Source organism: Madurella fahalii (genome assembly GCF_045866475.1).
Source record: "Madurella fahalii IFM 68171 DNA, scaffold_2, whole genome shotgun sequence".
Lineage (NCBI taxonomy): Eukaryota > Fungi > Ascomycota > Sordariomycetes > Sordariales > Madurella > Madurella fahalii.
Window position 1 is genome coordinate 593,900 of NW_027263972.1, and position 27,709 is coordinate 621,608.

Sequence of the window (27,709 nt, forward strand, 5' to 3'; positions counted from 1 at the left end):
AAGGAGCTCAGCAGATGTGGTGGCAAGAGATAGAGCCAACCAAACTGATGGGGCAGACAAATCATCACCAGCAAACCCTAGAGCTCCCTAACCCCTTAGCCAGCATCCCTACAACCGGCATCTGTGTGGACCGTGTGCCTGTTCACGAATATGCGGCATCCGGGCTCCTGTTACCTACTGCGGAGGCTGCTCGGATCGGGGTGGTAATATGATATAGGGCTGAGGCGTGGTAGGCTTGGTTCATTCCTGGTTCCTGGGTCTCCCCCAACTCCCTAACCCTGTAGTTCTTTCGCCAGACACGGAGCAGGATGGCGGCAAATGCCGGATGCTTATATAGTGCCCAGCACGCAGAGCGTAGGTGTGCAGCCTAATTAGTCATGCACAAATATAGTATTATTATGCGTGACAACACCTAGCATATGTTACATGGATTTGGAGATGACTACTACCACCTTCCTCACTTGAACAAGCCTCCTTTGGTTCCTTGTTCGGGTCGAGATACCAACGTAGAAACCACTTCTAGTCGATTCTCGACGCTCGACCCGCCTGCGCCGCCGCCATAACGTTGCTGGTGCAAACCCTCAGGCCCGGCCAGATACCATGATATTCAATATTTCACCCAAGATACTCATTAAAGCGGGTCATACTGGTTTATTTCTCCAAACCAACCGCGGCCCCTCTCCACCACCCCATACGATCGGATGATCCCTTTCACTATGACACCGCCTTCAGATTTTACCGTGGTTCTCTGTCACGGTTCCTACCGCTGCTACTCTTACCGCTTCCCCCGTCCTGACTACGAAGCTTACAGATGACGCCTACTCAACATTTCCATGCACGTATCTAGTCTTGGGCAGGGATTAGTCTTGGGCAGGGATTTTGACGCTCCCCAGGGGATACCAGGAAGGTATGGCTGGTCTTCTAGGCTCAAAGGCGAGACACTGTGTAATCTACCGCTGTCCTGCCGGCCACTCCCCTTAGGTCAGCTGGACTGAAGGTGTGCGTGGTCGATCCCGTTCGCGGTTTTGTTGAAAGATCTAGCCAGATCAGGGATCTAAAGACACTAAACTATCAGCATAAAGCCGGTTTCGGAAAAAAGACAGAGTGGAGAGGAGGGGACGGAAGGAGAGGGGCCCGGAGATGCTATATACTCAACAGGGAATGGGAGAGTGTTTGTCGATACCCATACTCTTAAGCCCTAGCACGCCCTTCTCAACCACAGTGCTACCAATTAACTACATCGGGTTTCTTCGCTTTATACATAACGATACCACAACAACACTATAATTGCCGGAAACTAAGGTATGAGTTATCTTTGCTACTAAAGCTCCCTATCTTTACAAGTTAAGAATTATCAATCGAATACACAAAGAACGTGATCGTGTATTGGAATCTGCGCTCGTGGGTAGCGAGGGAGAAGCACAACACTTTGTACGCAAGGCATCTATCTACCTCGGTACACAAGAAGCGATCTTGTACAATTGGTGAATTGGCTTCCTATCTGGGGTCAAGCAATCCTTGGCCGTTCCGTTGTAGACGGACCGGGAAAAGAGAGAAAAAAACAGCGGAGGGAGAAATAAACAACTCCCGACGCCCACTGAGAAACTCGGATATCAGCGTCAATCACCATGGTCCCGGCCTCACTCAAAAGATCTGAGGGGAGCCAGGGAGTTCCTTGAGCCCTGATTATTACCACATGCGTTAGTAACCAAAGTCCTCATCAACGGCAACGAGAAGGGCTGGGGGTTACGAACAGGTAGTATGGCTGACGTCCTCCCTTACTTGCTGCGACTTGGTGCACGCAATAGCGTCCTGCGGAGTCTGCAGCTTGAGGACGGGGCAGCTCTCACTGAAGCAGTTGGTGCCGAGGGCGTCCATGGCGCGCTGGAGAGAGTCGCCTTCCCAGCCGAAGAGGTAGTCGCCGTGGGCGCCGTAACCAGTCCTAATCACAGCGAATTACGCGTCAGCAAGGGGTGACATCAACGAGGCGGGTCAAACAATGTTTGTTGGGGGAGAGACTAACGTATCACCAAAGCTATAGACGAGCGGCTGCTTCCCGTCCCGGTAGTACGCGGGGTTCGCGAACGGCCCGGACGTGTCATACATGACCTCGTACATGACCTGCGGGATGCGCACGGGGTGGGTGCTCGGGCACCGGTCGCCGGCAAGGGCCTGGTTACCCGGCGCGTACGCCACGTGGCTGCGGTGGTCGGGGCTGTCGAGGCTCTTGCCGTCCCAGCACGAGGGGAAGATGACGGTCACGCGGATGCCGCCCGGGCACGGCTTGGTGGGCAGCTCGGCCGTGTCGGAGCGGTCGCACGGCGCGCCGGCACCGCCCATGACGCGGTCGTTGGCGCCAAGGCAGCGGTGGCAGTTTACGAGCGGGCCCGACGCTCGCTCGCGGAGGGACGGGTCACCCGAGATCATGCGGAAGCCCTTGGAGATGTATGTGAGTGTTGATTCAATAAGGTTATTGTATTCTGGGAATGACAGCTGTGAACTTACGGGCTTGAAGACAGTCGTTTTCTTGTTGCTTCCGCTGAAGGGCCGCATGTAGTAGACAGTAATACCCCCGTCCTGCTCCATCAGCGTTCCATTCAGCTGGCCGTTGGCCATCTGGGGAACGCGCCGGAATGTGCCGTTCTCGGGGGAGCGGAAGAAGATGGACGCAGTCCAGTAGTTGCTGAAGTCCTCGACCATCCTGCACGAGGTGCACTTGGACGTCTTGGGCGGGTCAATCGTCTCGGGGTCCATCTGGGAGAAAAGAATAAGGATCAACTCGGTCAAAGTCTTCGCTTTCTCCCTTTTGCCCACTTTCTTGTCTGATCTAGAGTGAGTAGCAACGGGTGGAGTTCATACCGTGACGTTGAAAGAGTCTCCGCCGACAATCTGATGCAAGTGCGGTGAGCCCGCTATTCCGGGATTGACGATGGGATCGGTACGCTCGATCACGAGCTGCGAGCAGGCAAATCGGAGGAAGTCGGATCCTCGGGCGGCATTCCCGCCACCTCTTTGTGGCGCCGCGGCCACATCATGCGCGAGCAGCGCAGCGAGCGCGACGACTCCGCGTTTCGTCCAAATCATCGTTATTCGAGGATGTTGAAGAGACGTTGACCTAGTTTGGGAGCCAGTTGAGAGGGAAGGGAAACGATGCCTACCTAACTCAACTCTTCGGTTAATCGAGGTCCGCCCCTCCCCTTAACCGAAGAGCCAAGTCGGTTTATACATGATACCTGCCCATACCCTTCCTACCTACCAGGATGAATGCCAACCGACCCCACTCCCGAACGCTTTCTTCCGGGTATTGATGATAGATGAAATACCAGGTTGTATTATTATTGTTATTAGCACCTTAGCACCCTTCACCATTTCGGCACTTCGGAATGCGTCGACCTGGGCTTGGCCCCAAGCCTCATTCCAAGGTACGCACACCTAAGCACGCCAGTCGGCAGATGCCAAAATCTAAGTGCCGGCGGGGCATCTGACAAAACTTGCTACAAAGATAACAGAAACTAGCAGATATAGTCGGTAATGGGGGGATACGGCCAATGTTGATTGAGACCTCCCGACTGGGGGTATGAAATGAAGGTCGCCTTCCACAAGCCCTTGGCAACGGTGACGGATAAGGCAGAGAGGGCATGGTTGTCATTTTGGTTTCATTTCATGATCGCCTCACCAAGACCTATGGACTGGACCGACACCGGGAAGCGACCCGGGGTGTCTTGCTTAACACGATCGGGAAGCAACGTGGTCATAATTAATGACTGGCGCTTTGCGACGCCAGGTGACGCATTGAGCCACAAGATACCAATTAAGCCAGCGGGGCTTGGTGCTTATATTTGTGCTTGACCTTTTGTTGAAATCGAAGTTGAAGCACCTGAGGTATGAGGGCTGCTGAGCTATCATTGACTCGCTGATTACAGTAGCTAGATGCTTTACCTATGTACTGTACTCTATGTGGCGCGTTGCACTATGCAAACCAGTCCCGGGTGAGCTCCGAGAATGGGCAACCATTGAGCTATAATCTACACAGGTGTCGTCTGCAAATAAACTCTAAAACCCTTATGCTTACTAGATTCTGTGATCTCTGCCCAATGCATACAACAAGTATTATCGCTCGGTATGGGCGACCGAAAAGGAGAGAGTGGGTTTGGGCTATGGACGTTGGCGAAAGCCGGTGGAAGTTGGCGGGCGGCCTTGGACACTGCGAAGAGAAGCAGGTGGCGAGCGTGACTGTAGCGCTACTGTCCTCGCGCCACAGCAAGGTAGGCTCAGCTAACTGCCAAAATGTCCCGGCAAGAGTTTCCATAGAGATGGCTGTCTCCGCTGTCGATCCAGGACGTCATTGGCGCTCGTGGTCCCGCCTCTTGTCATTAGCCGCGTCGCTACGGACTGTTGGCAGCATCCCAAAGAAATACTGGTATCTTAGGGCTGCGAGTGCGAAGCGCCTGTATATGATAGGCTGGTGTCAGGATTTCAATCTATATTTTTGTAATTTTCTTCGTGTCTAGACTGCGTCTGTCAATAAACCGCAGTGTATATAGCCAGGCTGTAGGGTTTGATGTTCATACCCCCTAGCCCCCACCTATGAACATCCACTCGCGTGTTCAAGGCCGTAGAAACTGGTATAACTACTTTCGAGAGAGATTGCGAGACTGAGACAAATATGGTCTCATCCCCATTTTGCCTATTGTTACTAAAAGCTGTATACGAATAACTAGCTCGAAGCTCACTGCAGAGGTGGAAGCTAATAAGAAAGAAATGGCTTATTCTAGGATATAATGAACCCGGCCGTGCTCTATCCTTAGCCCTTCAATAGGGGTTGGAGTGAGATGGAATCAAAGAATTATAAATCCCGGAATTGGCTATGCTACCCTTAATACGCTCGTAGATAAGATCGCCTTCATTATATATAGGGCCGCGGAGTTGCGTTTTCTGAAGCGATTGTCGTTATCGTAGCAGAGAATCGAAACTCCAACCCTCTCGTTTCTTTCCCTCGTACTAATTGTGATGTGTGTGGCAATACATCAATGTCATCCATTAAACTTGGTTGATGTTGTTTAGCAGAAGTTCCTCGCCGCGAGTCGGAGGAAGTACGATACGAAGGCTGAGCAGCTATGCAAAGAGCGACTGGGGGTTTTATGGCTCTTCGAGAAACAACAGCGTGAATTTCGGCGCGGACTTCGGTACCGTGCTTTGGAGTTTTTTCTCCTCGGCAAGTCCCTCGCTCTCCGCTTCGGCCGCAGTGCTCCACTACACCTAGCATTAATGTGCAAGAATTAGTAGGCAAAAGCTAAGGAGGGCCAAGGAAAGGTCTGGCAAGAGCAAACACACAGAACAGCTAGGAAAAACTATTAATAAAAGGCTAACCACGTTCAAGCAGACGGTGACAGCAGCCCTTGCAGGAACGTCGGGCTTGCAGCTAGACAGTTCCCAAAAGTGTGAGAGACTTTTGGAACGAGAAATGGGAAATCCTGTATTTGTACACTGCATAGCTGCCACTAGGGCGACTGGGGCAGCCTATGAATACCACCACCACCTCGGCCCCACCATCACCGCGGCGGACGCTGGGTTCTTACATACAAAGACGTCCTTGCACACTCCTTAAATTTGCCAGCGGTCATCTCTCACTTGCGTGAGGGCGACTGTGCTTACATCACTATCCTTCTCCATGTCGAAAGCTGTGAAGTGCGTACGACTGTCCGCCTCGCTTTCATGCGGCGTCAAGTTGTGGCACCCACGAGTCAGCATGGTTCTATAATTAAGCTACTGTACTTCAATGAAAGTCACATGGCGGGTCTGGGGCTGCAGGTCGCGGAAGAAGAGATGGATCATACACGAGAGCAACGGACTTCACGTCCTTAAGATAGGTTACCCGTGTCTGCATTCTCTTGGACGGCAGCGACAACCTGGCCCCTTCAATCTGGGTACCTTATATGGGTTTTCTTTCCAATTTTTTTCTTGAGTGAATAAGTTTCCCTACCCTTGTATAACACCCGTCATTTTGATGAGCACTTTAACGTCCCTTCTGACTCAAGTCAAAGGTGACCTACCTATTTTGGATTAATTACTATAGCACTGATTGGTTTGTGAGCTGAATTGTTTTAGCCGCACTGTGGTGCCTGACCCCATTAGAAATTGCAGGGCGCGTCGCTTCTTCATCTATCCGAACATCATCCAACTGCGCCTTATGCTTCACCATGGTATCCCCTCCAGTAGCATAGTCTGCGCGTCTGTTTCGTTCACGTCCTTCACCGGTTTATCAGTTTACCAATCTCTCCCTTCGTGTAACCAACCCTCGTCCCAAGCCATGTTGTTTTCCTCGCACTCAAAGACAACGGCGAGTTCCATCCCGCATGTCTTCGACCGCAGCCCCCCTTAATGGCGACCAGCCGGCAGCCTCTCGCCAGAGGAACACAGGTCACGTCCCCGTCCGGGAGATCATACATAATTGATAAGATCATTTACCAGCGGCCGAGGGGAAGCCTGCTCTGCTGCTTGTACCGCGCGAGGTAGGTTCCGTAGCGAATATTCCGGTGCACGCATCTTGGACTCCCTTCCTGACCGAGTGTAATATGGGTTGGTTCTGATTCTAACTCTGCATCAGCCGCCACGGTAAGCAGTATGTACTCAAAGACATCCTGCCGGATGACTTCCGATATATCCTGGAGCTGCAGAAGCTCGTCGACGGCTCGGCACATGTCCGAACGCTTGTTGAGACAGCCCCCTATCGTTACATGTTCGTATATCCTTTCCTCAACACGAACCTACAGCTGGTCGAGACAACAGCAATCGCCCCCTCTGTCAAGTAGAATATACTGAGGGATGCTCTCGCAGGCTTGGCTGACCTGCACGATAAGGGTATTTATCATACAGGTCGGTCGTCTATGTGATACTGTCAAGTTTTGACGGCTACCATCTGCGGCAGATATTAAACTATCCAACATCATGATGGACTCGTTCAGGCAGAGCAATGGCACCATTGGGTTCAGGAACGTGCAGATCACGGACCTAGAGGACACCGTGGTGCTGCCTCCTGATCTCAAGGCCTCGGAAAGTGCCTTTCCGGGAACCAGTTCTGGAGGAGCCCCGAAGTGTGGGCAAGAGCAGTCCAGCATACCCCAGCGGATATATTCTCTTTGGCATTGTGGTAATTTTCGGAGCTTTCCCCCCCCCCCCCTCCCCTCCCCCTCTCCTCAGGTTTTAGTCGCCGACAAATTCTCCCCTCGGTCCAGGCTATATATGTCTGGCTGGGCAGAATAGTATTCTTCTCGGACGAGGCAAATAAAGCCGAGGACTCGTCGGATATGATACTCAGGCTCCACGTATCTCGTTTCGTTAATGACCTAGACGACTTCGGTGGTTTCTTCGAGTACCATGGAGGAGAGCAAGATCCCTTTGTCCAGCGTTTCATAGGACTCCTCAGTACGTTCAACAGCAAGGACAAGAAAAGAGCGCCCTTTAGCAGGTGGCATCCGGTGGACCCACAGTTCAAGGATCCCGTTAGCAAGATAACCTGCCTCAATCCTCTGCGGCGCATCACTGCACGGGAGGCACTACAACACCCTTGGTTCAGTGAATAAGACGTCGTCATTGCGCACGCTGTCGGTGGCGGCGGGGCTGCGTGATGAAGACTCTGATAGCATGCTCAACTGCCCAGCTTTCTTATAAAAGAAATGAGGTTGTTGCCGCTCTTCCAGACGTGCGAGAATTTCGACCACATCGCGGCTTGGGTACGCGTGCGATATGTGACACGTTTGAATTTCTACCACTGTGCGCAACGATAACAACCCTCCGAGGATCACGCAGTCTTTCTTTTCACCCTAAATACAAGTCGTTTATCAGAATATATCGGGCTAAGGGTGATCCAACCATAACGAACCACGCCATCTGACTCTTGTGGGCGTCCTTCATAACGCGCCACGCGTTGCCGAAACCGTAAGGGCCGTAGAGGGAGAAGAGCCGAGCCGGGGGGCCGCGGTCGCGCAACGAACTACGCAGGACCCCGGTGTTAAGGGTGGCTAAAATATAAAAGAAGCTCGTATACTTGCGCAGGAACGGCACTATGGCCCGTCAACACCGTAACAGTCGAAGGTGATGAACACGTCCATAATGGCAATCGGGGTGGCGCTAACAATGGGGCTGTTTGTGGACGCATATTTTTTCTTGATGAGGTCGGCTGCGAAGAGGGCGCAGAGGAATGTTGAGATCTTGGCCGCGTCCGATGTTGCTGTCATGGAATCTGGGAAGTTGCTGTCGGATAGAAAGGAGCTGGTTAACTTGCAGACTGGGATAACGCCCGCGGCTGCGGCCGTGACGGCTACAATCAGAATACAGGCTACAGATGCGGTGGTCACAACGGACAGGCCAGTCGAACCTAGCCACAGGGCCGGAAGCAACGGCAAGGAACGTGGCAATGGGTGACTCAGCCACGATTCCAGCAACCCCAGTCCCTGACAACGCAGCTGCGCGCCCTGTCGACAACAGGACGCGTTATGGGCAAAGTAATCTCTGAAAACACCAGCGTCACCGGAGATGACACATCAAGTCTCCACATTACGCCCAACGCACAAGAGGAGCGGTTAAAATGCCTGCTCCTGGACTTAGCCCCGTTTAGGGGTTGATTCCGTATGAGAAGGAGAATGAATTCACCAGAACTGTAGTCTTAGGCAAGACACTACTTGCGCTGCGATCTGCAGCTAGTAGTAAATGCAGACCCTATCCCATGAGGACAGTTTTCCGTAAGTCACCGACACCAGGAAAGCGACCCGGGGTGCCTTCCTTACCGTGACCAGGAAACAACATGATCACAATTTATTAATAACTGGCAGTTTGCGACGCCAGGTGATGCGTAGGACCACAAGGTATCGCTTGAGCCGCGGATCCTGGCGCTTATATATGGCTCGGAGCTCTTGTTAGATTAATTACACTAATCTCACTCGCTCCTTCGTACCATTCACCATCCAATCATAGTTCACCTGGGCAAGACCAGCCCTTTTATACTCATTCTCTGTCCCAGCCACTTTAACCAAAACCAAAGCATATGCAAGGATAGGTGTCCGGAACTGGCGTACGTCAACGCTCTGCACCTCAGAGTTGTCAAATGCGCGCATCGCATCGAAATGCGCCTCATCTAACAATGTTGATATATGTGCGCAAAACATGTCGCCGGTCGGTCCGGTGTCCTCATCAAAGGACAAGAAACCAATCACCTTTTGATCACTATCAAGAATTTCTTGGCATTCGCTCTGCTCCGGCAGCAGGATGGGTATCGTCTGGGTCCTAGGGTCGAAATGGAAAGGTGTCGATACCGCCATCTCTTCTCTTGTCTTGCCATACTCTCCAGACTCAATGGTCTCGGTCGATACCTGGTCGAGTTTGCGAATGGTGACATCGACTGTCAAAGACGCCGCTTCTGCCAGGGGCAGCGGAGTGGTCATATCCGGCACATCGGCCTCAACCAAGTGAACCTCGTCCACTGGCGAGAGCCGCACTCGGTACGGGTCGCGGAAGTTCCGGTCTTCCTTCGTGAAGCGTATGGCGCCTTCGTGTGCCATCCAAGCCCAGGACGGCAGGTTCAAAGAGCGCAGAAACTTGAGCTTGGCCACTTTGTTGGCGACCCAGGCCAGCTCGACGTGCAACGATTCTTCCCACAATCCGAGGAAGTTGTTGGTATTCCCGGAGTGGGTCAGTTGCTGCTTCTTCTTCACCAGCCCTGCCATTGCTGCGAGTTTGTCGGTATCGTACGAGAGCTTGCACCTGCTATAGATTTCGCAGATTCTCAGCCATGGGTCGGTAACGACGTGGTTATCCGACTTTCTGTATGTTCCTCTTTGCCACCAGATATCCCCACCGTGAACGTTTTGCCCGAAATTCTCCACCGAGTTAAATCTTCTCTCTGGGAAGAGCTCAATTGGAGTGAACTCGGAAGCCTTGTCGATGGCACTTCGCCAAGTAAAGTAGCGCCGAATCCAATCCTCACCGCAGAGGTCATCTTGATCCTCGCAATATATATGGTGCTTCGTAAAATGAATGGTTCTGGGGGCTAGAAGGCGCTCCTGGAGAACCCATCCGCGCGAGTTGAGATGTCCTCTGTCCACATCGACCGTGTACGCTCTTGGCAAGGTGATGTACATCTCCAATGGAACGTCATCTTGCGGTTTCTTTGCCTGTACTTGGCTATCCTCCTCTTGCATCATATCGTCAAATCTTGCCATGAGCCCATCCAGGATCATGTTTAGTGGTTCATCTTCGCCCCGTTCAGCAAGGCTATCCAGTGGCGTGACTCCCTCATCCGAGTCTGCCGCGCAAATATCTCGCGCGTCCGGTGGGGGTTGGGACGGTGAGATCCTTTCCAATGTATCACCGTCATCGACGAAGACGTTGAGGTTCAGAGGCGTCCTCTGCTTGGTGTTGTTGCTTGTCATGTCTTGGTTGAACGACATTTCTTCACACGCCTCGTCTCGGATTTGGCAGGTGGGTTTCAATGACGCCGAAACCACGTTTACTCCACCCCCTTCACTTTCTTCTCCTTGCTCACCCCCATCCGCTGTCGCCCCCAAATCGCTTGTGCAATTTTCATCATACCACCGTTTCTGCGCTACCGCCTCGAGACTGGGGACCCTGACAGACGCCGCAATAGGCGCTGGCGGAAAGAATCCTTCAGTAGGACGCTTGCTGTCCGTAACAGCAAGACGGCAGACGGTATTCCAGTAGACATCGCACATGGTGGCGGCCTCGCGAACCCAGTCCGCTTCGTCGTCCTGAATAATGCACAGGGCATCGATCCAAAGATACCGGATGCCAAGGCCTCGCGTGACCCTAACTGCGTGCTTGTAGACTTCCGGTAAGAGGCCAAATTGGATCCGGTCGAGCCTCTCGGCCAGGTTCGCCTTCAAGGTTCGGCACTCCGTGTAGCCTCCCCAGCAGTAGCTCAGCGCGACATACTGGCCGCATTGTCCCGCTGCTGGCTCGAAAAGCCGTATGTCGGCAGCGTTCGGGCCTGGCTGCGCGTCGCCGAAGCAGCTGAGGTCTAGAACCCGTCTCGGAAGGGGTTTGTCATCGCCTGCGTCGCTCCAGGAGGGCACTTCAGATCTGCGCGCGCGGAGCCAATCTGCAAGGCGGCCTAGGACCTCGTCATCGGTGCCTCTCGGCTTAAGGGGTGCCACACTATCCTTGTTGTCGTGGAGGAGAAGCCGGCCCCAGAAAAGACCAAGCTTAAATTCAACTTCTCCTTCTAACAACGCTACTAGCTTTGTCCCGATGGCAACATAATCTGCTCCAGGCGACTGCCTGCTATTGTCGAGGCGTAGAATTACCGGTGTCGGGACTACCATGAACATCTGGTGTTTTTCTGTGATGAAGGAAGCGAAAAGCTCGGCAGCCTCCCTGGCATCGGTAATCTCCACGTCGCTCTGCACATGGAACCTGATGGCTGCGCACATTTGTCGAAGGATTAATTTGCAGAGCGCACAGTGATCCGCGGTCCGCACAACTGACTCGAGGTCTTCAGAGTGGAGGTATCCCTGCTGGCTCTCTAGAGCTTCCATGGTAATGTTGTCGCACGCATCGCAGAGGGCTGGGGTTTCGTCATGTGCGGCATCTCGGGGTAGACTCGACTGCGGGATGGTATATTGGTCGGAAAAGGGGTCTCGAACCAAGTCGATTTTCATCATTTTAGCTGCATTGCTGATCAACGGGAACATGTGCTTTGCAATCAGGTCGTTGATGAAGGGATCCATCTTGTGAGGGAGGTAATTAAGGCAGCTAATCAATAGGAACTTGGCAGTAGGATAGGCCACGGAACAAGGGAAGGAGAACCCGGAATTAAACTTTATCACCAAGGAACGGCTTGCTAGAAATATACGTAAGGAGGGAGCCTTAGAGGTTGATGAAGTTGCAGACGCTTGCGCCGTAATAAGCCCTGTACTGCTCTCATAGGCCTCCAGCACCGCCCGATATTGGTGCCTAACTTTCGACTCTTGGCGGACCAACAACTGGGCCCCCACCTTACAAGGTAGCCCATCTCTTCTGGGAGGACATAATTATACCAATCACCGTGACATTGTACTGTACCAGATTTGATTACCACTGGGCTACTGGAAGACGTCCAGGTTGCGTATGCCCAATGATAGCCTCAGATTGGAAACTGATAGAAACGCAGTGCTCATTCGTTAGTAATCACTGCTAATTATCGATCCTTTGCATGAGGTAATAAACCCCAAGACTTGTCCCCAGAGTCAATGTCACACTGTTGAGTGGTCTAGGAAGTTCACTTAAGTTCAGTAGACACATTGCTCCATCTTGGTTCCGGGCTGCTGGCTTCGTGCGGGAGAACGGTCGGAGGCCTGGAACGCACAAGAAAGGGGTATGGAGATGATCAACGAATCATGTGTGATTGACATGACAACCATACGAAACCCGTTTTGTGAATCGAGCCGAATCGCAGGACTTGCGGCCGCTCGCGCCAGCATTTCCCCGAGATGTGGACACTCCAATAGCGTTGTGTGGTAATCCGAATTCAGTACCTGGTTGCTGATAATGCAAGACGAACAGGGAACAACGCCTCTTCTGTCATCAACTCCACCTGAAAGCCCCTCATTGAATAGCTTCAGTTTGCCAAATACCACCCCGCACTCCAGACATTGCTGAATACGTAACGGCTGTTTGAAAGTATTCGAAGTGTGACAGAACAGCCACACATGTCAGAAATCTTGAGCCTGCCGATATAGACCATCAAGCAGCATATAGTAATAGCCTACCACAATGAACCCCCCCAACGACACCGCCCCCACCACCAACATCCTTATCACCGGCGCCGGCGGCCTCGTCGGGCCCCTCCTCGCCTCCCGCCTCCTCAACGAACCCCAATACCGCCTCATCCTCACCGACCTCGCCGATCCGATCATCCCGGCGGGCGTCAAGTACCCGCACCACGCGACGCCCGTCAAAGGCGACATCACCTCGCCCGACTTCATCTCGGCCCTGCTCACCGACCACCCGCCGCTCCACGCCGTCTTCATCTTCCACGGCATCATGTCAGCGGGCTCCGAAGCCAACTACGACCTCTCACTGCGCGTCAACGTGGACTCGGTGCGGCAGCTGACGGCGGCGCTGCGCGAGTCGCCGCGCCACCGCGGCGCGCGCGTCGTCTACGCCAGCTCACAGGCCGTGTACGGGCAGCCGCTGCCGGACGGCGGGCGGGGTAAGGTGCCCGAGGGCTGGACGCCGACGCCGCAGGGGACGTACGGGGCGCACAAGCTCATGACCGAGGTGTATCTGAACGAGATGCACCGGCGGGGGTTCCTGGACGTGTTCATCGTGCGCTTCCCCACCATCTCCGTGCGCCCCGGGAAGCCGACGCAGGCCGCCAGCAGCTTCCTGAGCGGCATCATCCGCGAGCCCATGCACGGGCGCGAGTGCGTGGTGCCGATCCGAGATCGCAGCTTCCGCAGCTTCTTGACGGCGCCGAGCACCGTGGCGGAGAACCTGATGCGCGTGTTGAGGATGGACAGCAGCGTGCTGCCCCCCCATGTGCGCCACGTGATGTTTCCGGGGATTTCGGTCAGCATCCAGGAACTCATGGACGCGTTGGCCAAGTATGGTGGCGAGGACAAGCTGGCATTGGTTAAGGAGGTGCCGGACGATGCGCAGGAGAGGATCCTGAGGAGCTGGCCGCAGGACTTTGAGCTGGAGAGGTCCCTGCGGCTAGGGCTCGTGGTGGATAAAGGGCCGGATGACTTGGTAAGGGAATACGTTGAGAGCTTAACCAAAGGGGTGGTTTAGGTGGTATTGGGAACGCGGGTCGAGTGAAGTTTGATTCACGCATATAGCCATATATCCTAACTTCATAGACTACGAGAACGTCGCGTAAAAGCGACGCCGCATTTACTAGACGGCAATTGCGCCTTAAGTATCACAACCTCACTTTTCAATACACTCCTAGGTTTGGCAGTTCAATACGAATTTGAAGGAACAACTTCCAGAAATGAGTAAAGAACATTGCATCGCACTTAAGAGTGGACTTAGCGAGCTCCACCGCTCTATACAACATACAGGAACACCTTATATAAGCTCTATCAGTATAAGTGTAACAGACTGTGCCCGTTGAGGGCCTTGGCAACCCTCGGCCATATGTGAGCCCCCTGGATGAAGCCATTCCCACTTTGTATATAGTACGTGTCCGGACTACGTCGCTTCCTCCGATAAAGGAAGGACGCTGTCTTCGTACCTTTCTCTTCTCTTCTTTTCTCTTCTTCTTTACTCAAGGATTCTCGTAGTAGAGGTAGCACCAGTTGCAATATATTGCTATTAGCCTATTACATTATCCTTGAGTTAACCCTTTAAAGCAAAGTAAAGTAGAGCAGAGTCGGCAAACTTTTTTTAGAATAGCACCCTAAAGCAACTAATAGGCCGCTATAGCCAACCAACGCGAAGTGCAAATGATTGCCCTTATCGAAGACCTTCAACGATAGGTCAGAGCACATAAGAGACAGCTATTCGATCGAAGCTACATCAAGTTCTTCCGGAGCCGGAGAAGTTCGGCGGCCGTATAGGGAATAGGAGACATAGTCCCCATCGATACGAGCGAAGCTACAAATCGATAGCGTAGAGATTGGAGATAGAGTAGCGTAGCTCCATTATATTTACACCTTACTGGGAATTAAGGTATAGAGGCTTGTCCTCGTCTTTATATGTATAGCCGAGAAGGAGGGGGTCTAGGACCCTCTAATACTAATCAAGTACTGAAATGGTGCAGAAACACATATCTACACCCACATGCCCATCAAAACAAGGGGGAGGGCAAAGACGGCCAAATGCCAGACAGCCAAGATAGACAAGACAGGTCAGGCGACACCACCACAAATTGGGTCCCTGCAGCCTAAACAAGGTCAAAACAACATGTACAGGTAGAGCTCCCTCTGATCAGAGGGAGAATCGCTTTGCACGCAAAGAAAACTCGTCAATTGAGCCCGCAACAGGTGTGGAAAAGAGTGTTGAATTGATTGTTCTGTTTAAGGAGCAATGGCCAGGACGGCCCTACTTATAGTGCGAAAGAAAAATGGGCCCACGGCAAGTTCCAGCCCCCGGGGCACCATCTTAGCAACTGTGTCCCTCTGACCAGAGGGACCCTGTCCTCTTGGGACTGTTTTCCCCAACTCAATAGGGCTGCCTCGGCCTGGACCCTCTGTCTATCCATCTTTTTCCAGTTCCATCCCAGGGGTTGTTGTTGTTGTTGTAGTTGTGGTTGGTGGGTGTAGGCCTCGAAGGCCTGGGGGTATTGGTCCGATTTCCTCTTTTACTCGATACCGTAATAGGAGTACTGCATATTCCCTGAGGCCTAGATAAGGTTAAGGGTTGACGGCCTGCCTCAATGGGCCCCTCGGGGGACCCAGGTAATAGTGCCCCGGGGGGTAACAAGATCAAGGTCCCAGTAGGCCACTAGTTGAAGTAGAGCTTCCGAATCCAAGTCGTATCGATCAAACTGATCCTACAGTAGGTGGTAGAGGTTGAAGTAGGACAAAAGGTAGAAGATGCGTTTTGGTAGGATTAGTAGCACTTTCAGTGATACAGCACTTTCGCTGATAATGTATGTTAAGTACACTATATCATTAAGTTCTCTAAAATGTTAGTATGTATTAGCAATTATAGCACACTCACTAACAGTATTTTTTAACCTAGGATTTAAAATCCTTATAAGATATCGTAGTAATTTTAAATATATATTTATATTAATATCACTTATATATAGCTCCCATAATTTTGGCTTATTTTTCTCTACTTAGAGTTGTGGTTTATTTCGTGTTAGTTTTCAGGGTAATATATGGGAAAGGGTGTCCGGTAAGTGGAGTGTCCGGTAAGTAGGTACCGGACGTTATGACTGTCTCTGAAATATCAGCCACCAAACTTTTCGTGGACTGAATCCGTGTCTTCCTGTCAATGGGTTTCTCGGGTTTTGACGGTAGTATAAGCCAGCCCTTGTATTATTGCCAGTTATCCCGGAGCAACGTGAGAGCGCCGATCGGGTTGTCGCGGATGAAATTCCGGAACTCGGTTGATAGTCGGAAGAAGGGCCTTTCAAGGTCGGTGACCAGCCGCAAAACCGCACTGATCATGCAGTGCTCAATCAACCAGTCGATAAACTTCTCTTGGTTGTCTGGGTTTTTCTCGATGAATGTCAAGTATTCATAATGAAGCAACTGGATGGCTTGAAGAAACCAGTCGAGCGTTCATCCCTCCCTGAAGCTCCGGAGACATAAAACTCCCGACCGCGACGGGGCCGGCTGTCCTCGGCAGTGAACCAGAGGTCGCCGTTACGTGGTTATTGTAGCCAGAGTGATACATGTAAGCCACGTGGGAGATGAGCGTCGCTGTTGTGTTTGAATGGGGTCAAAGTCACCCCGTTCATGCAAGGCTACGAGCCGGTCGCAGATCGAATCATGGCCCAGCTCGCCTACTTCAAGCGTGCTAAAGAGAAGCCTCCGGATGGGGTCTCTGATTGCGGGATATATTACCTCACCAATATCGATGCCATTTGGAACGGGAACCGAGTTTCTGCCGTGGTACTGGCGAAGACAGCGATACGATCCCGTCCACTGACCCGCCGCCCATCGGCTAGTGGTATCAGCGGGAGTGTTTCTACACGCCCAAGGTAGCTTGAGTTTGCTGAGAGAATGGATGAGAGCTCGGTGGCGAGACGGGTGTGTCACTGAACGGGCCGGGCATAGTACGTGACCGGTGCTGCGGCGATCATGGCCTCCATCGCATCAAGGAAGGCATCGGGTGACATTTCGGTGACACCAAGGCGCTTGAGGACAGGTAAGTGGGCCGCGTGGTAACCTTTCGATAGATATTGCTTCCGTGCGGCTTCGTCGTCCTCATTGAGTACCATGGGTGACCCTCGGTGATCATGGAATGGTGGGGGGATGACAGTCAATCTATTAGGGATGCTCATCTCTCCCGTCATGGACTCCGAAACTGGCATCTTCGAAAGCTTCATTATATTGAAACGCTCGAGGTCGGAAAAACAGAATATCACGGGTGTACCGCTGAATGGGCAAGAAGGCGATCCAGTTGTACCGAAGTTGGGTGTTCTTCAGATGCGGTAATTATGGCCTTCAACAGGACATTTGGAAGAGCGTTCCGGAGGCTGATATTCCAACCTTGACGGCGTGGGTTATTATGGGCAGCGCGCAAGATTCCAACGCCTTTCTCCACTAGTGACCTGTCTATCTAACTGTCAAGTTCTTGACCTCTCGGATGGTGATATTCGACAACTTGGGAGGTTCTAATATAGCGCCCACTTACGAGCATTACGAATTCTATCGTAAATTGGCGGTTAAGGTAACGGACATGCAAGACGGAGAAAAAGCAACTCGGAATGATGTCCATCACGCAGAATGTCTGTTTTCACTTTTCGGGGCGGAGAGACATTGCCCGATGGACTGGCAATGGAATAAGACACCACGAGCATCTCGAAGAAAACGCAGGGTGGATTCATCCAAGGTATCCATATACAACCTTACTTAAGGTCGGGTAGTTTCCGTTAGGCGACACACGCCTTTAGCCCTTGACACATTCAAGCACCGACAAGCCAATACCATGCGCTGGCACAACCTTGCTGATCTTCAACCCAGCCTCTGCGGTAAGAGCCTCCCAATCGTCCAGGGTCCTCTCCTTGCCCGCGATGCCCATCATAGCCATGTCCATAGCGTAGCAAAACGGAGGGGAATCCGGCAGCAGCACCATCTCCATGATCAACAGCCTGCTGTCATTGTCCATGGCGCCCTCAATCTGCCGCAAGATGCCCGCGCACTCCTTGTCCCCGTAATCATGCAGACACCGACGGATGAGATATGCTCTCGCACCTAAGTATTACAGTTAGCCACAGCTAGTTATCCGGAACCGGAGGGGAAAAAAAAAAGGGAGAGAAAGAAAAAGAAAACAAAGGGAGAGGGATTGAAAGAGATAATGCAAAGTGAGCGTCCCTTTAATAGGCTGCTCCTGATGAAAATCGACCGCCATCATCCTCACCCCGGACAGCTCAGGGTCCCCTCCGCCTGTCTTCTTGTTGCGCTCAATAACCTCAGCCCTGTCCTGCAGCACGCACCGCTCCCTCGGCAAACCGGGTGTCCGCGAGAGGATGTCCCTGAGCGCCTGGCCCGCGCCGCCGCCAACGTCCACGAGCAGCGGCCTGTCATCATCGTCATCATCATCATCATTATCATCGCCGTCGTCGTCGTCATTCTCCGCTGCGACGATCCAGGACACGTCGTAGTGGCTCGTGCTCAGGAACTCCTGGGTGCGCACCATGGCCTCCATGAAGATCTGCACCAGCTGCGGTTGCTCGCCCATGAGCTCGAAGACTGTCTTTTCCGGCTGGCCCTTGCGGAAGCCGTAGGGGGTATGCGCCTTGCCGGCCGGCTCGCGCCGGCCGTAGTGCTCGAAATACTCTGGCGTGCCGGCGGCTTGGGGGAAATCCTCGTAGAGGCTTTTTTTTTTCCGCCTTCGGTTAGGGCATTATGAAAAGAGGAGGGAAGGGAGGGAAGGATCATGTTCTAGTGACGTACATGAGTTTGGCTGTTGAGCGGAAGAGAGGGTCCTCTGCGATCATCCTGGATCGGTGGGTATGCGCGACTTGGTCTTTGCCCGCGAGGGAGAGCATGCCGGAAGCGATGAGCATTCTCGATAGGCGGGCTTTCGCGTTGAGAGAAGGTCGGCTTAGTCAATATGGTTCCGTCCGCTCTCAACTGGAAATGGGCAGCTTGAAGCTGAAGAAAACGCTTACCAATCAGCCCAACCTCGGCCCCGATCTTGGCCGCGAGCTCCGAGAAGGAGATGGAGCCTTGTAGCGGGATCCCTTGAAACACCTCCCATTTGAGGAAAAGGCGCATCACGATGATCTCACACTTGTTGACGGCGAAATGGACGTACAGCTCTTGAGCGTCTTGGGCTGCGTGGATGATGGCCTTGGCTGCGCTGATGACAGACTCACGGCCGCCGCTAGAGCCCAGGCCTGATACTGCATCCGTGAGGTTTTTACAGAGAGGTTCGAGCTCTTTACTCAGCCGTTCGTTATTTCGAGCCATTTTCAGAGTGGTTTGAGTTTGCGGCCCCAAATAAGTTTTCTCCGCATACGTGACGCTGCTGGGTCTGGGTGTGTGCTTTTGTTGTCAAGGGCTTAAAGCTGCGACCGTGTTTATTTTATAGTACGTAGCTGCTACCGTCGGGGTAACCTGGGCTCTCAAGCGAGCCAGTGAGGTGGATAGTACGCTTTGTAGTACGGATACGGGGTTACACCGGCTTCCGGATTCCGAATTGGAGTTGGCAGCCAGAGAGCTCGGCGCTGCAGGAGAAGGTGGGTAGGGTAGACCCGGCGAGGGGTGGCCGCGTTTTCGACTCTGATGGGATTACACATATTTATTATGGCTCTGTAGACCGTCCTCGTCTGGACTTAGTTATATATTGTAATCATGGATTTGGTATCCGACGCCCTAATTATAAAGCGAACGGTACTCTACCTACGAGCTACACGGTTTGGGATTATCTTGAGGGATCCTAGATAGCGTCGCCTACGGGCGCAGGATAAACCATTACCTACCTACTTAAGGTGTCCATATTACACAAGCACACGCCGTACGCAACCAAATATCTACTTCCCCTCGCCCCCAGCCTTCCTAGCGATCCTCACCATATCGTCACTGAACAACGTGTCCTTCTCAAACCCATTCACTACTTGATGCACCAGCGCCGCCGAGATGTCGCTGACGTGAATCTTTGGCAAGCCAATGACCGTCAAGAAGATGCGTTGCAGAATTGGTGCCGACCTGCCGGGCCCGTTGATCAGACCGGGTTTGGCTATGCAGGCCTCAACAGTACCGTGAGACTGCTTGGCATACTCAAGGATACGCGCTTCGGCTTCGCCCTATATATATGGAGTAGGTAAGGATCAATAGATGACTAAGGCTCAAGTATAGGGCAGGGGAAGTTATACACGCAGGAGACAGTAGTCGCCCAGTATCATGGGCTTCTTGCTCTGGTCTCGCTCGGCATTGTTCCCGCTGATGTAGACAAAGCGTAGAGGCCCTTTGCCCTCGCGGGGCAGCTGGGAAATGGTTTCGATACCGCGGATGGCGTAATCGCGGCAGACTTTGACTGTCTGTTCCCAGGGCGTCGTTTTAAGCTGCGACGGAGTGATAGCGATAGTCCTATGAAGTTCAGATAACCAGCCGAGTCAGCCGGGAAGGCAAGAGAGGACGAAACTAGCGGGTTACAGTACCAGATACAAGCATCAGCTCCGGACAACTCCTTCTTTACATTTTCGGGGTAGTCCTTGTCAAAGTCATCGAGGATAACCGACTTAAGCTTGGTGGTGTCGGCGGTTGGCCCCGTGGTCTGCGGCTCGGGCGCCGGGCGACGACCCAGCGCAACGATGGAGGTAATGGCTGGATTTGACAGGGCTTGACGGATGACCTCGGTCGCTACGAAGCCCGTGGATCCGGCGACTATCAGCTTCATGGTTCAAGGACGATGTTCCCGCTAGCCCAGATCGGAGGTGTGTGGGATGCAGTGGCTGACGACACGGGATGTGGGATTCGGGAGGGGCACCTCTCAGTTTTTGGGGTCGACGCTGCGGGAGCTGCGGACCAGGCAGCCTAAATACCTCGGTTCCATTATTACAGGCCCCCGGTTAGGTGCCTTGCGGAAGAGACCACAGTGCATTGGTTCGGCTGCGACGCGCAGCGGCCGTTATTAGTGACTGGCTCTGTCGAATGGTTGCACAACGTTCATTCATGCACGTAAGGTAAGGTACCTTGGGTAGGTAATTTGACGCTGTACAGGAAAGCTGGGACTCTGCAAGGGGAAAAACAAGTCATGACTCATGACGTCTTTTCAAACATTAACATTTCGTGACTCGGATATTAGCAATTAGAGGGCAGTTCGAGCTCGAGCACCTGGCCGCCTGTTATGGTGGGGCCTTCAAACTCGCCGCCGCCCGTGGAGATATAAATCGATTTCCCGTCAGGCGCCGTCGACACCGAGGTTGGCGACTTCAGTTTTGGAATGGCGCCGGGGCCACCGGCAACCACGGTTTGCTGGCCGCTCGGAGTAATCTTGACAACCGATGAGGAATGCAAAGCAACATAGGCATTGCCACAGCGATCAAAGTCAAAGTCGTCATACGCATTTGTCATGTTGGCCGGCGTCGGCAGAGTTGCGATGACCTGGATGCTGCCGACCTTGTTGCCGTTATGGTCGATGGGGACGCGGGCAAACGTGCCGCGTCCCGAGTTGGTAAAGTAGAGCCAGTCGCCAACAATCTTGAGACCGTTGATGCCGAGCGGCATGTTCGGGTTGCCGCCGCTCCCGAAGGCCGCATCGGTCCATGCGACGTCAACCTGACGCGTGACGGTGTTGATCCGCAGCAGCCGGCCGCCGATGGAATCCGCACTGAGGACGGTGAAGGGCCGATGCGGCAGCGCAGCCAGGCCGTTCATCATCATTGTGCCTGGGACGGGAATCGATGCGACCACAATGCTTGCCAATTGGTGGCCCATCACCAGCACAACATAAAGTGCCATGGTGTTGTTGACGAAGCTGAACGGTCCATGGATGCCACCGGCAACGGCATAGAGATTTAAAGGGAGGGCAGCAATCGCCGTTAGCCCGGTCGCATCGCCGAGCTTGGCTATGTTTTGGGGTGTTGGGGTTGTCGCTCGGGGATCAATAGACAGCAGGTTGCCCGAGTTAAAGGTGGTGAGAAGAATGTGTCCGGAAGGCAGGGCGAATAGGTTCTCGATGAAGGTGTCGTCAGGGAACTGGTAGATAGAGGTGACGGGCGAAGGCGTGCTCCTCTTCCCGCACGCGGCAAGCTCGACAAGGCTGGCCAGCGACAGGAGCACCCGGAGGAGAACCAGCAAACGGTGCATTATGGAACTTGAGCCGGGCTGCAGCGGAAGGGTAAATTGGGCTTAAAACCTAAGCCTTAAGGTCCTTTGTTTCGGCGATCCGTGGAACGGGTGGAACACACAGGAACACTGGATCCATTAAGTAGCACTGTTGTCCCAGCCGCGTGACAGTGGCAGCTGCGCAACAATACCATATGTGCAAATAGAACGACGCCGTGGCGGCAATTATCAGAGCATGACCCATGCTCACAGTTTGCGACAAGACGTACCTCTTGGGGGAGCCATGATCGATAGAATGCTGCTTTGCGGGCCGGCCGAGAGTACGTGTACTGGGCTCGGCGGACAAGCCAACAGCCAACTCGAGAAGAACGGGCGGGATGGATCAAGCCACGGTGGGTCATGGGATGGGAAAGCTGAGCTGTGATTCAGCTATATTGACCCGATAGTCTGGGAATGATGAGCCTACAGGGAACGCAAAAGCGGGCCATGGAACGCTTCTGGAAAAGCCCACACTGTAGGGGGATCATTGCGAAACAATACTTCCGCTGAGGGGCATGCGTAAAAGATCATCCGTGCATGGAAGGTTGTGTCCTTCTCGAAGCCCATGTCGAAAGTTCCAAAAGTCCTCCCCAACCTAGCTTGTCCCAGCATCAGGTAAAGGACTGACTCGGCGTGAGAGTCTTACCGTGCTTGAGCAGGGCACGGTGGTCTCAGGGTACAATATGCTGAGCCCATCCTGTGTGTCTCTGACCAAGTGAGTGAGGTTAACTAACATCCGCGCCGACACGGCGACGTTACAAACCTGAAATGGTTCAACTTGAATAGAAATGTGACCCGCCGTTGCCTTTCCCCACGTGCGGAAGCAGCTCCTCGGAGAGTCGCTGGGGGACGGCGAAGACACAGGGACAACTGGACTACCTGGTGGTGCAGTGGTCGCAGATTTGCGGGCTGCCAGTCCCATTGCGGCGCAGCTGCGCCTGCTATCCTGCAAGAGGAATAATTTGCGTCCCGTCCGTCCTGCAGGGCTTGCGGTTCAAGTAATAGATCGGGTGTTATTAAATGCGCGCATACTGTGTCTGCACCAGTCTGAAGCGATCTGGGGCCACAGTACGGATGCAGTCACACCCACTGGAGATGCATTGCTACGCTCGCGCGCCCAGAGGCCTTGGCCCGGTCCGGATGCTCTGCGCCGAGATTGAACCCCTCCCTCCCCGTCTCTGCCCCTTTCCTACATCTCTCGCTTTCGCGGACCACACCCCAGTTTCAGGACCTTTGACTCGGCTGCGAAATCGGCGGGGATGTCGGGTACGTGTGAGGTGTGGCGCTGTGTCAGCAGCGCCGATGCGGCACATCGCCCAGGGCCTAGCCGACTACCCACATCAGTTCTTCTCTTCTCCTTCCCTGTCCGTCCCTAGCTGACCCAGAGTATAGATGGGGCACCTTACTTAAGGAATCCACTCGCATTCGCCTGGGCGATGCGATGTTTCCACTTCCACTCCAACTGAATCTTTGGGCGCCATGTCGGTTGCGCGCGCTTCTCAATGCACGGGCGGGGGAACCACGGGTAGCACTGCAGCACCCCGAGTTGGGGGCAATCAACGCAGCAATTTGGGAATCGCTGGATGCCTTATTTTAGTCCAGTAGCCGGATACCTAACTTTACGGTATTGGGGTTCCGCACACGGCCCTAGGCAGACAGCGCCCACAAAGATTGCTTGAGTGGCGAAGAGACTCTCAGCCTCAACGATGAGATGGGCAAAAAAAAAAAAAAAAACCAACAGATGATGCCTGGATTAGGCACCTAAGCTACCGACTTTTTCACTACCTGTAACAAATTGAATACCAGCCTAGAGTGCGGTAGTTTTGTTGGCAGATCAACAGCATCCGTCATCCCCTTGCAACCTCCACTTCAGCCTGCAACTTGCAACGCGCAAACCTGCGCTCTACGCCAAAATGGCTGGTCTTTGGCCGCTTCTAGCAGGATTTGCGTACCTGCATCTCGCACGAGCCGTTTCTGATCCCCAGGCAATTGCCGGCGATCTCAGAGCCTTGCTGTCACCACAGTCCCAAATCGTCATGACATCAGATGCCTCTTACCACACCGACTTTGTGCAGCGTTTCTCTATCAGCAGGCCGCCGTCGTTTGACGTCGCCGTGAAGCCGGTTTCCGCGGCGGATGTGAGCCAGGTGGTGTGGTACGCCCTGCGCAACAATGTTTCCCTCCTGGCTACCGGCGGCGGCCACGGATACACGTGGACCCTGAACCGGCTGCGTGGTGGCATCGACATCGACCTTGGCAACTTTGATTCGATTGCCATTGACGCCGCCGCCAACACCATGACGATCGGTGGGTCCGCACGCAGTGACGACGTCACGAGGGCCTTGTATGCCGCGGGGAAAGAGTTGCGTACGTGGTACTACTTCATCCCGTTTTTTTTTTTTTTTTTTTTTTTTTTTTTCGTTTGTTGGTCAAGTTGCAACTGACAGCTCATGATTGGTCCGTTTTCCTGGTGCGTAGCGGTAGGAATGTGTACCTGCGTCGGCTTCGCCGGCGTTACTCTCGGCGGCGGCATCGGCCCTTACTCTGGGCTCTACGGCGCGACATCCGACTCACTGCTCTCGGCTGAGATGGTGACGGGCACCGGGGAGCTGCTCACCGTATCAGAAACGGAACACCCAGACCTGTTCTACGGCCTGAAGGGTGCCGGCTTCAACTACGGCGTGGTCACTTCTCTCACCTACCGCGTCTACCCAGCTACCAATGGCGGCCAGACGGTGGTCACCAACATGATCTTCCCGGGCCACCTGAACGGCACCGTGTGGGAGGTCCTGAGCACCGTTTTCGGCAACCAGCCCAGGGAGCTCGGCCTCGCCCTGTCTGTCGGGTACCAAGAGGCGCGGGGCGGCATGGTCATTATTGTGGGATTCGTTTATGCCGGGCCCGAAACGGAATCCACCGAGATGCTCAGACCGTTCCTAGACTTGAAGCCCCAGAACCTGCAGATCTTGACCGTGGCCTGGGAGGACGTCGCCGACGTGATCGTGTACGGGGCCACGAAGGCCGGCTGTCAACGAGGCGCCCAATTTGTTCCGTACTCGGTTAATCTGTATACTGTGGACGTGCCAAATCTCATTGACGTCGTAGGCCACATGGAGGCCACCTTGGCAGCAGAGCCACGTCTGCGGAGTCTCATTGTTACGTGGGCGCAGTACGCACCATACGGATTTCAACAACACGCCGATGATTCTTCTGCATTCCCATATCGTAACCCCACGGTTTTTATGTGAGTGACTTCTACCAAAAAAAAAAAAAAAAAAAAAAAGGAAAAAGAGAAAGAGAAAAAGGTTTCCATGCCATGATTACTAATACACGCGTACAGCCAAATCAATGCCTTCTCCCCGAGCGCCGACCACGTACCTGGGCTGAACGACTTTGCTAGGGAGCTGCGTGACCGCTTCCAGCGAGGCAGCGGAAGCAGCTCCCTTGAGACCTACGTCCACTTTGGCCACGGAGATGAGCCGGCCGTCTCGTGGTATTCTGAACGGAAGCTGCCGGCTCTGAGGCTGCTCAAGCATATATATGACCCGGCATCCCTGTTCTCATGGTATAATGCAGTGCCGGTGGAATACCCCTAGATGGCAAAGAGGGATCATAGTTGAAAAAAGGATAATAAAAAGGAACAAGGAAGGGAAAAAAAAAAAAAAAAAAAAGGTTAACGACCGGGAATTGGCTACGGATCATTTCAAATGTAGTAGATGTCTTTCTTTCATATTTTTCCCATTGTTTCCTTGAATGTAAGGGGAATCTGTATCTTCTTAGGAATTCAAGACGCGTTTGGTTCGGTTGCACGACGGGGACGGAGCTCAAAGTACAGCGGCTTGGGCTCAAACACCAAATATGCCTTTTGGTCCAGCCAGCTATCCTGTCCTTCAACGAGACTCAGATCGAACGCCCACGCGAGTCTGGCCAGGATCACACGCGCTTGGGCAAGAAACATCCTGCAAAATGCCATGTCAGCAGCGGTTTATACCGGGTCTGTGAACAGCTAAGTCTCGTGTCCTTACTTTGAGGCAATGCAATTGCGCGGGCCCGTAGAGAAGGGCATATAGGCTTCTTTGACGTCCTTTTCGAAGCGGCCGTCGTAGAATGGGTGTGACGGGGCCAAGAAACGCTCCGGGTGGAATCCATCGGGGTCGACCCATAGGGTGGCGCTGTTTTGGATGTTTTGCAGATTGATTCCGACGACCGTCTAGGTAGAACACGGCCTGTAAGCACATGTACAGTACTACTGTATATACCTTGTATGTACGCCAAAATACTGAATGACGTTGATTAACAGAGGACTCACGCTTCCAGGAACGTATTGGCCACCAATTATCCTGCCCTCGCGAGGAGTCACCCTCGGAAGACTGATTGGAGTTGGGTGCCGGATCCGGATTGTCTCATCGATGACTGCTTCGAGGTAAGAAAGACCCTGAGTTGACGGCACTGTAATGTCTGACTCGCTTGTGAAGCGGCCTCGGATCTCATCGACCAGACGCTGCCACTTTGACAAGTCACGATGAAGCAGGAAGGCACCCGTAGAGAGCGCCACCGTCGTCAGCTGGCAATCAGCAATGACAAATGCCAGGCCGTTGGTGATCAGCTCCTTCTTGGTGACGCCCTTCTTCCCACTCTCGTCGATGCGGCCGACGACGGGAGTGAGAAAATCGGACCGAACTCCCGTCATATCCCCCTTGGCCAAGCGCCGCTCGATCTTTGCGGTTGCGAGGCGCTGATTCCGGTTGCGCGTCTTCCGCGTCTTACCGAGCAGGAACAGGCCCAAGAATATGTCGAGTGGCGCGAAACGGGATAGACAGTTGCGGATGGCGCTAAACTTGGCGTGGAAGAAGAAGGCCTCGGTCCACGAGTTCTCGTTGTCATCCTTTAGCACGTCAAATGACTCGCCGAAGCTGAGATCCGTGACCGTGTCAAAGGTGGCAGCGCCAAAGAGCCGTTGCAAATCAACCACCTCATCTGCGCGCTTGCCGATCTCGCGTCGCAGCCGCTCGATAAGCTGGCTGGCGTGCCTCTCGATGATGGGTGATTGGTCACGCAGCGCCTTGTCCGAGAAGGCATTTACGATGGCTCCGCGGATGCGCCTGTGCGTGTCATCGGCCGCTGTGAACAGCGAGTGTGCACCGTTGAGAGGCGGTGTCTGGCTGTACGGGTCTTTGGGAAGCAAGGGCTTGGACACGTATATGTCCTTCCATGCGCCGGGCGAGATGGTGGTGATCTCATCGGGCGCTATACGCACGACCGGACCGTACTCTTCATGTAACCGGCCGAGGGCTTGCCACAGGTCCCCTTTGATGACATGGCGCGCCCAGGGTATCCGCGAGACCGCCCACAATTTTGGCCCGGGAAACTTGGCCAGGGGATGGAAAAAGATGAGGTAGACGGCCGACAGGACACAGTACTATCCAACACGTTTAACACATCAGCCTTTCTTCTGTTATTCCATGCTTACTGTGTATCCATCCCCAGATCTCCCAAGCTACTAGGAGTGCTAACTTATCCTCTACAACAGGGGGCGGGTCGTGGATGCTCACCAGGGCATATGCTCCCATGCAGAACCCGATGTACTCGGTGCTTGGAAGGACGGAGTATCCAGGGCCTACTGTCATGGTGCCGTGTGTTTGATTCGGTCTGGCTTGAGAAAATTGGAAACAATCAGACCGAGCTCACAGGGCAAAGTTGCCGTGAGTGAGATCCGGGCACTTCAACCTTCCGAACTCCGGTCCAAATGTACAGTACGGTAC

General features: G+C 53.4%; 9 protein-coding genes across 9 annotated transcripts; 3 read left to right on the forward strand and 6 right to left on the reverse strand.

Annotated features, from left to right (window-relative positions):
- Positions 1 to 1,644: 1,644 nt before the first annotated feature.
- On the reverse strand, positions 1,645 to 3,084 carry MFIFM68171_02919 (Wsc domain-containing protein; the record flags this gene model as incomplete). The annotated part of the gene is made up of 5 exons (XM_071058341.1): positions 1,645 to 1,682; positions 1,755 to 1,942; positions 2,024 to 2,436; positions 2,506 to 2,754; positions 2,860 to 3,084. 5 exons carry the CDS (start codon positions 3,082 to 3,084, stop codon positions 1,645 to 1,647), a joined length of 1,113 nt encoding a protein of 370 aa, XP_070914442.1.
- A 3,272-nt stretch (positions 3,085 to 6,356) lies between these two features.
- Positions 6,357 to 7,583, forward strand: MFIFM68171_02920 (uncharacterized protein; the record flags this gene model as incomplete). The annotated part of the gene is made up of 8 exons (XM_071058342.1): positions 6,357 to 6,420; positions 6,472 to 6,512; positions 6,608 to 6,615; positions 6,678 to 6,739; positions 6,838 to 6,876; positions 6,929 to 7,057; positions 7,116 to 7,150; positions 7,236 to 7,583. The coding sequence occupies 8 exons, from the start codon at positions 6,357 to 6,359 to the stop codon at positions 7,581 to 7,583; spliced, it is 726 nt and encodes a 241-aa protein (XP_070914443.1).
- Positions 7,584 to 8,924: 1,341 nt separating this feature from the next.
- MFIFM68171_02921 (Heterokaryon incompatibility domain-containing protein) lies at positions 8,925 to 11,549 on the reverse strand (the record flags this gene model as incomplete). The annotated part of the gene is made up of 1 exon (XM_071058343.1): positions 8,925 to 11,549. One exon carries the CDS (start codon positions 11,547 to 11,549, stop codon positions 8,925 to 8,927), a length of 2,625 nt encoding a protein of 874 aa, XP_070914444.1.
- Positions 11,550 to 12,765: 1,216 nt separating this feature from the next.
- On the forward strand, positions 12,766 to 13,785 carry MFIFM68171_02922 (Nucleoside-diphosphate-sugar epimerase; the record flags this gene model as incomplete). The annotated part of the gene is made up of 1 exon (XM_071058344.1): positions 12,766 to 13,785. One exon carries the CDS (start codon positions 12,766 to 12,768, stop codon positions 13,783 to 13,785), a length of 1,020 nt encoding a protein of 339 aa, XP_070914445.1.
- A 3,777-nt stretch (positions 13,786 to 17,562) lies between these two features.
- Positions 17,563 to 19,088, reverse strand: MFIFM68171_02923 (uncharacterized protein; the record flags this gene model as incomplete). Its single annotated transcript, XM_071058345.1, has 4 exons — positions 17,563 to 17,867; positions 17,946 to 18,490; positions 18,570 to 18,696; positions 18,788 to 19,088. The coding sequence occupies 4 exons, from the start codon at positions 19,086 to 19,088 to the stop codon at positions 17,563 to 17,565; spliced, it is 1,278 nt and encodes a 425-aa protein (XP_070914446.1).
- A 563-nt stretch (positions 19,089 to 19,651) lies between these two features.
- Positions 19,652 to 20,517, reverse strand: MFIFM68171_02924 (Nucleoside-diphosphate-sugar epimerase; the record flags this gene model as incomplete). Its single annotated transcript, XM_071058346.1, has 3 exons — positions 19,652 to 19,924; positions 19,994 to 20,207; positions 20,279 to 20,517. 3 exons carry the CDS (start codon positions 20,515 to 20,517, stop codon positions 19,652 to 19,654), a joined length of 726 nt encoding a protein of 241 aa, XP_070914447.1.
- A 404-nt stretch (positions 20,518 to 20,921) lies between these two features.
- Positions 20,922 to 21,929, reverse strand: MFIFM68171_02925 (SMP-30/Gluconolactonase/LRE-like region domain-containing protein; the record flags this gene model as incomplete). The annotated part of the gene is made up of 1 exon (XM_071058347.1): positions 20,922 to 21,929. One exon carries the CDS (start codon positions 21,927 to 21,929, stop codon positions 20,922 to 20,924), a length of 1,008 nt encoding a protein of 335 aa, XP_070914448.1.
- A 1,931-nt stretch (positions 21,930 to 23,860) lies between these two features.
- MFIFM68171_02926 (FAD-linked oxidoreductase azaL) lies at positions 23,861 to 25,543 on the forward strand (the record flags this gene model as incomplete). Its single annotated transcript, XM_071058348.1, has 3 exons — positions 23,861 to 24,314; positions 24,426 to 25,191; positions 25,288 to 25,543. The coding sequence occupies 3 exons, from the start codon at positions 23,861 to 23,863 to the stop codon at positions 25,541 to 25,543; spliced, it is 1,476 nt and encodes a 491-aa protein (XP_070914449.1).
- A 188-nt stretch (positions 25,544 to 25,731) lies between these two features.
- Positions 25,732 to 27,574, reverse strand: MFIFM68171_02927 (Cytochrome P450 monooxygenase; the record flags this gene model as incomplete). Its single annotated transcript, XM_071058349.1, has 4 exons — positions 25,732 to 25,906; positions 25,973 to 26,157; positions 26,257 to 27,366; positions 27,500 to 27,574. The coding sequence occupies 4 exons, from the start codon at positions 27,572 to 27,574 to the stop codon at positions 25,732 to 25,734; spliced, it is 1,545 nt and encodes a 514-aa protein (XP_070914450.1).
- Positions 27,575 to 27,709: the final 135 nt, after the last annotated feature.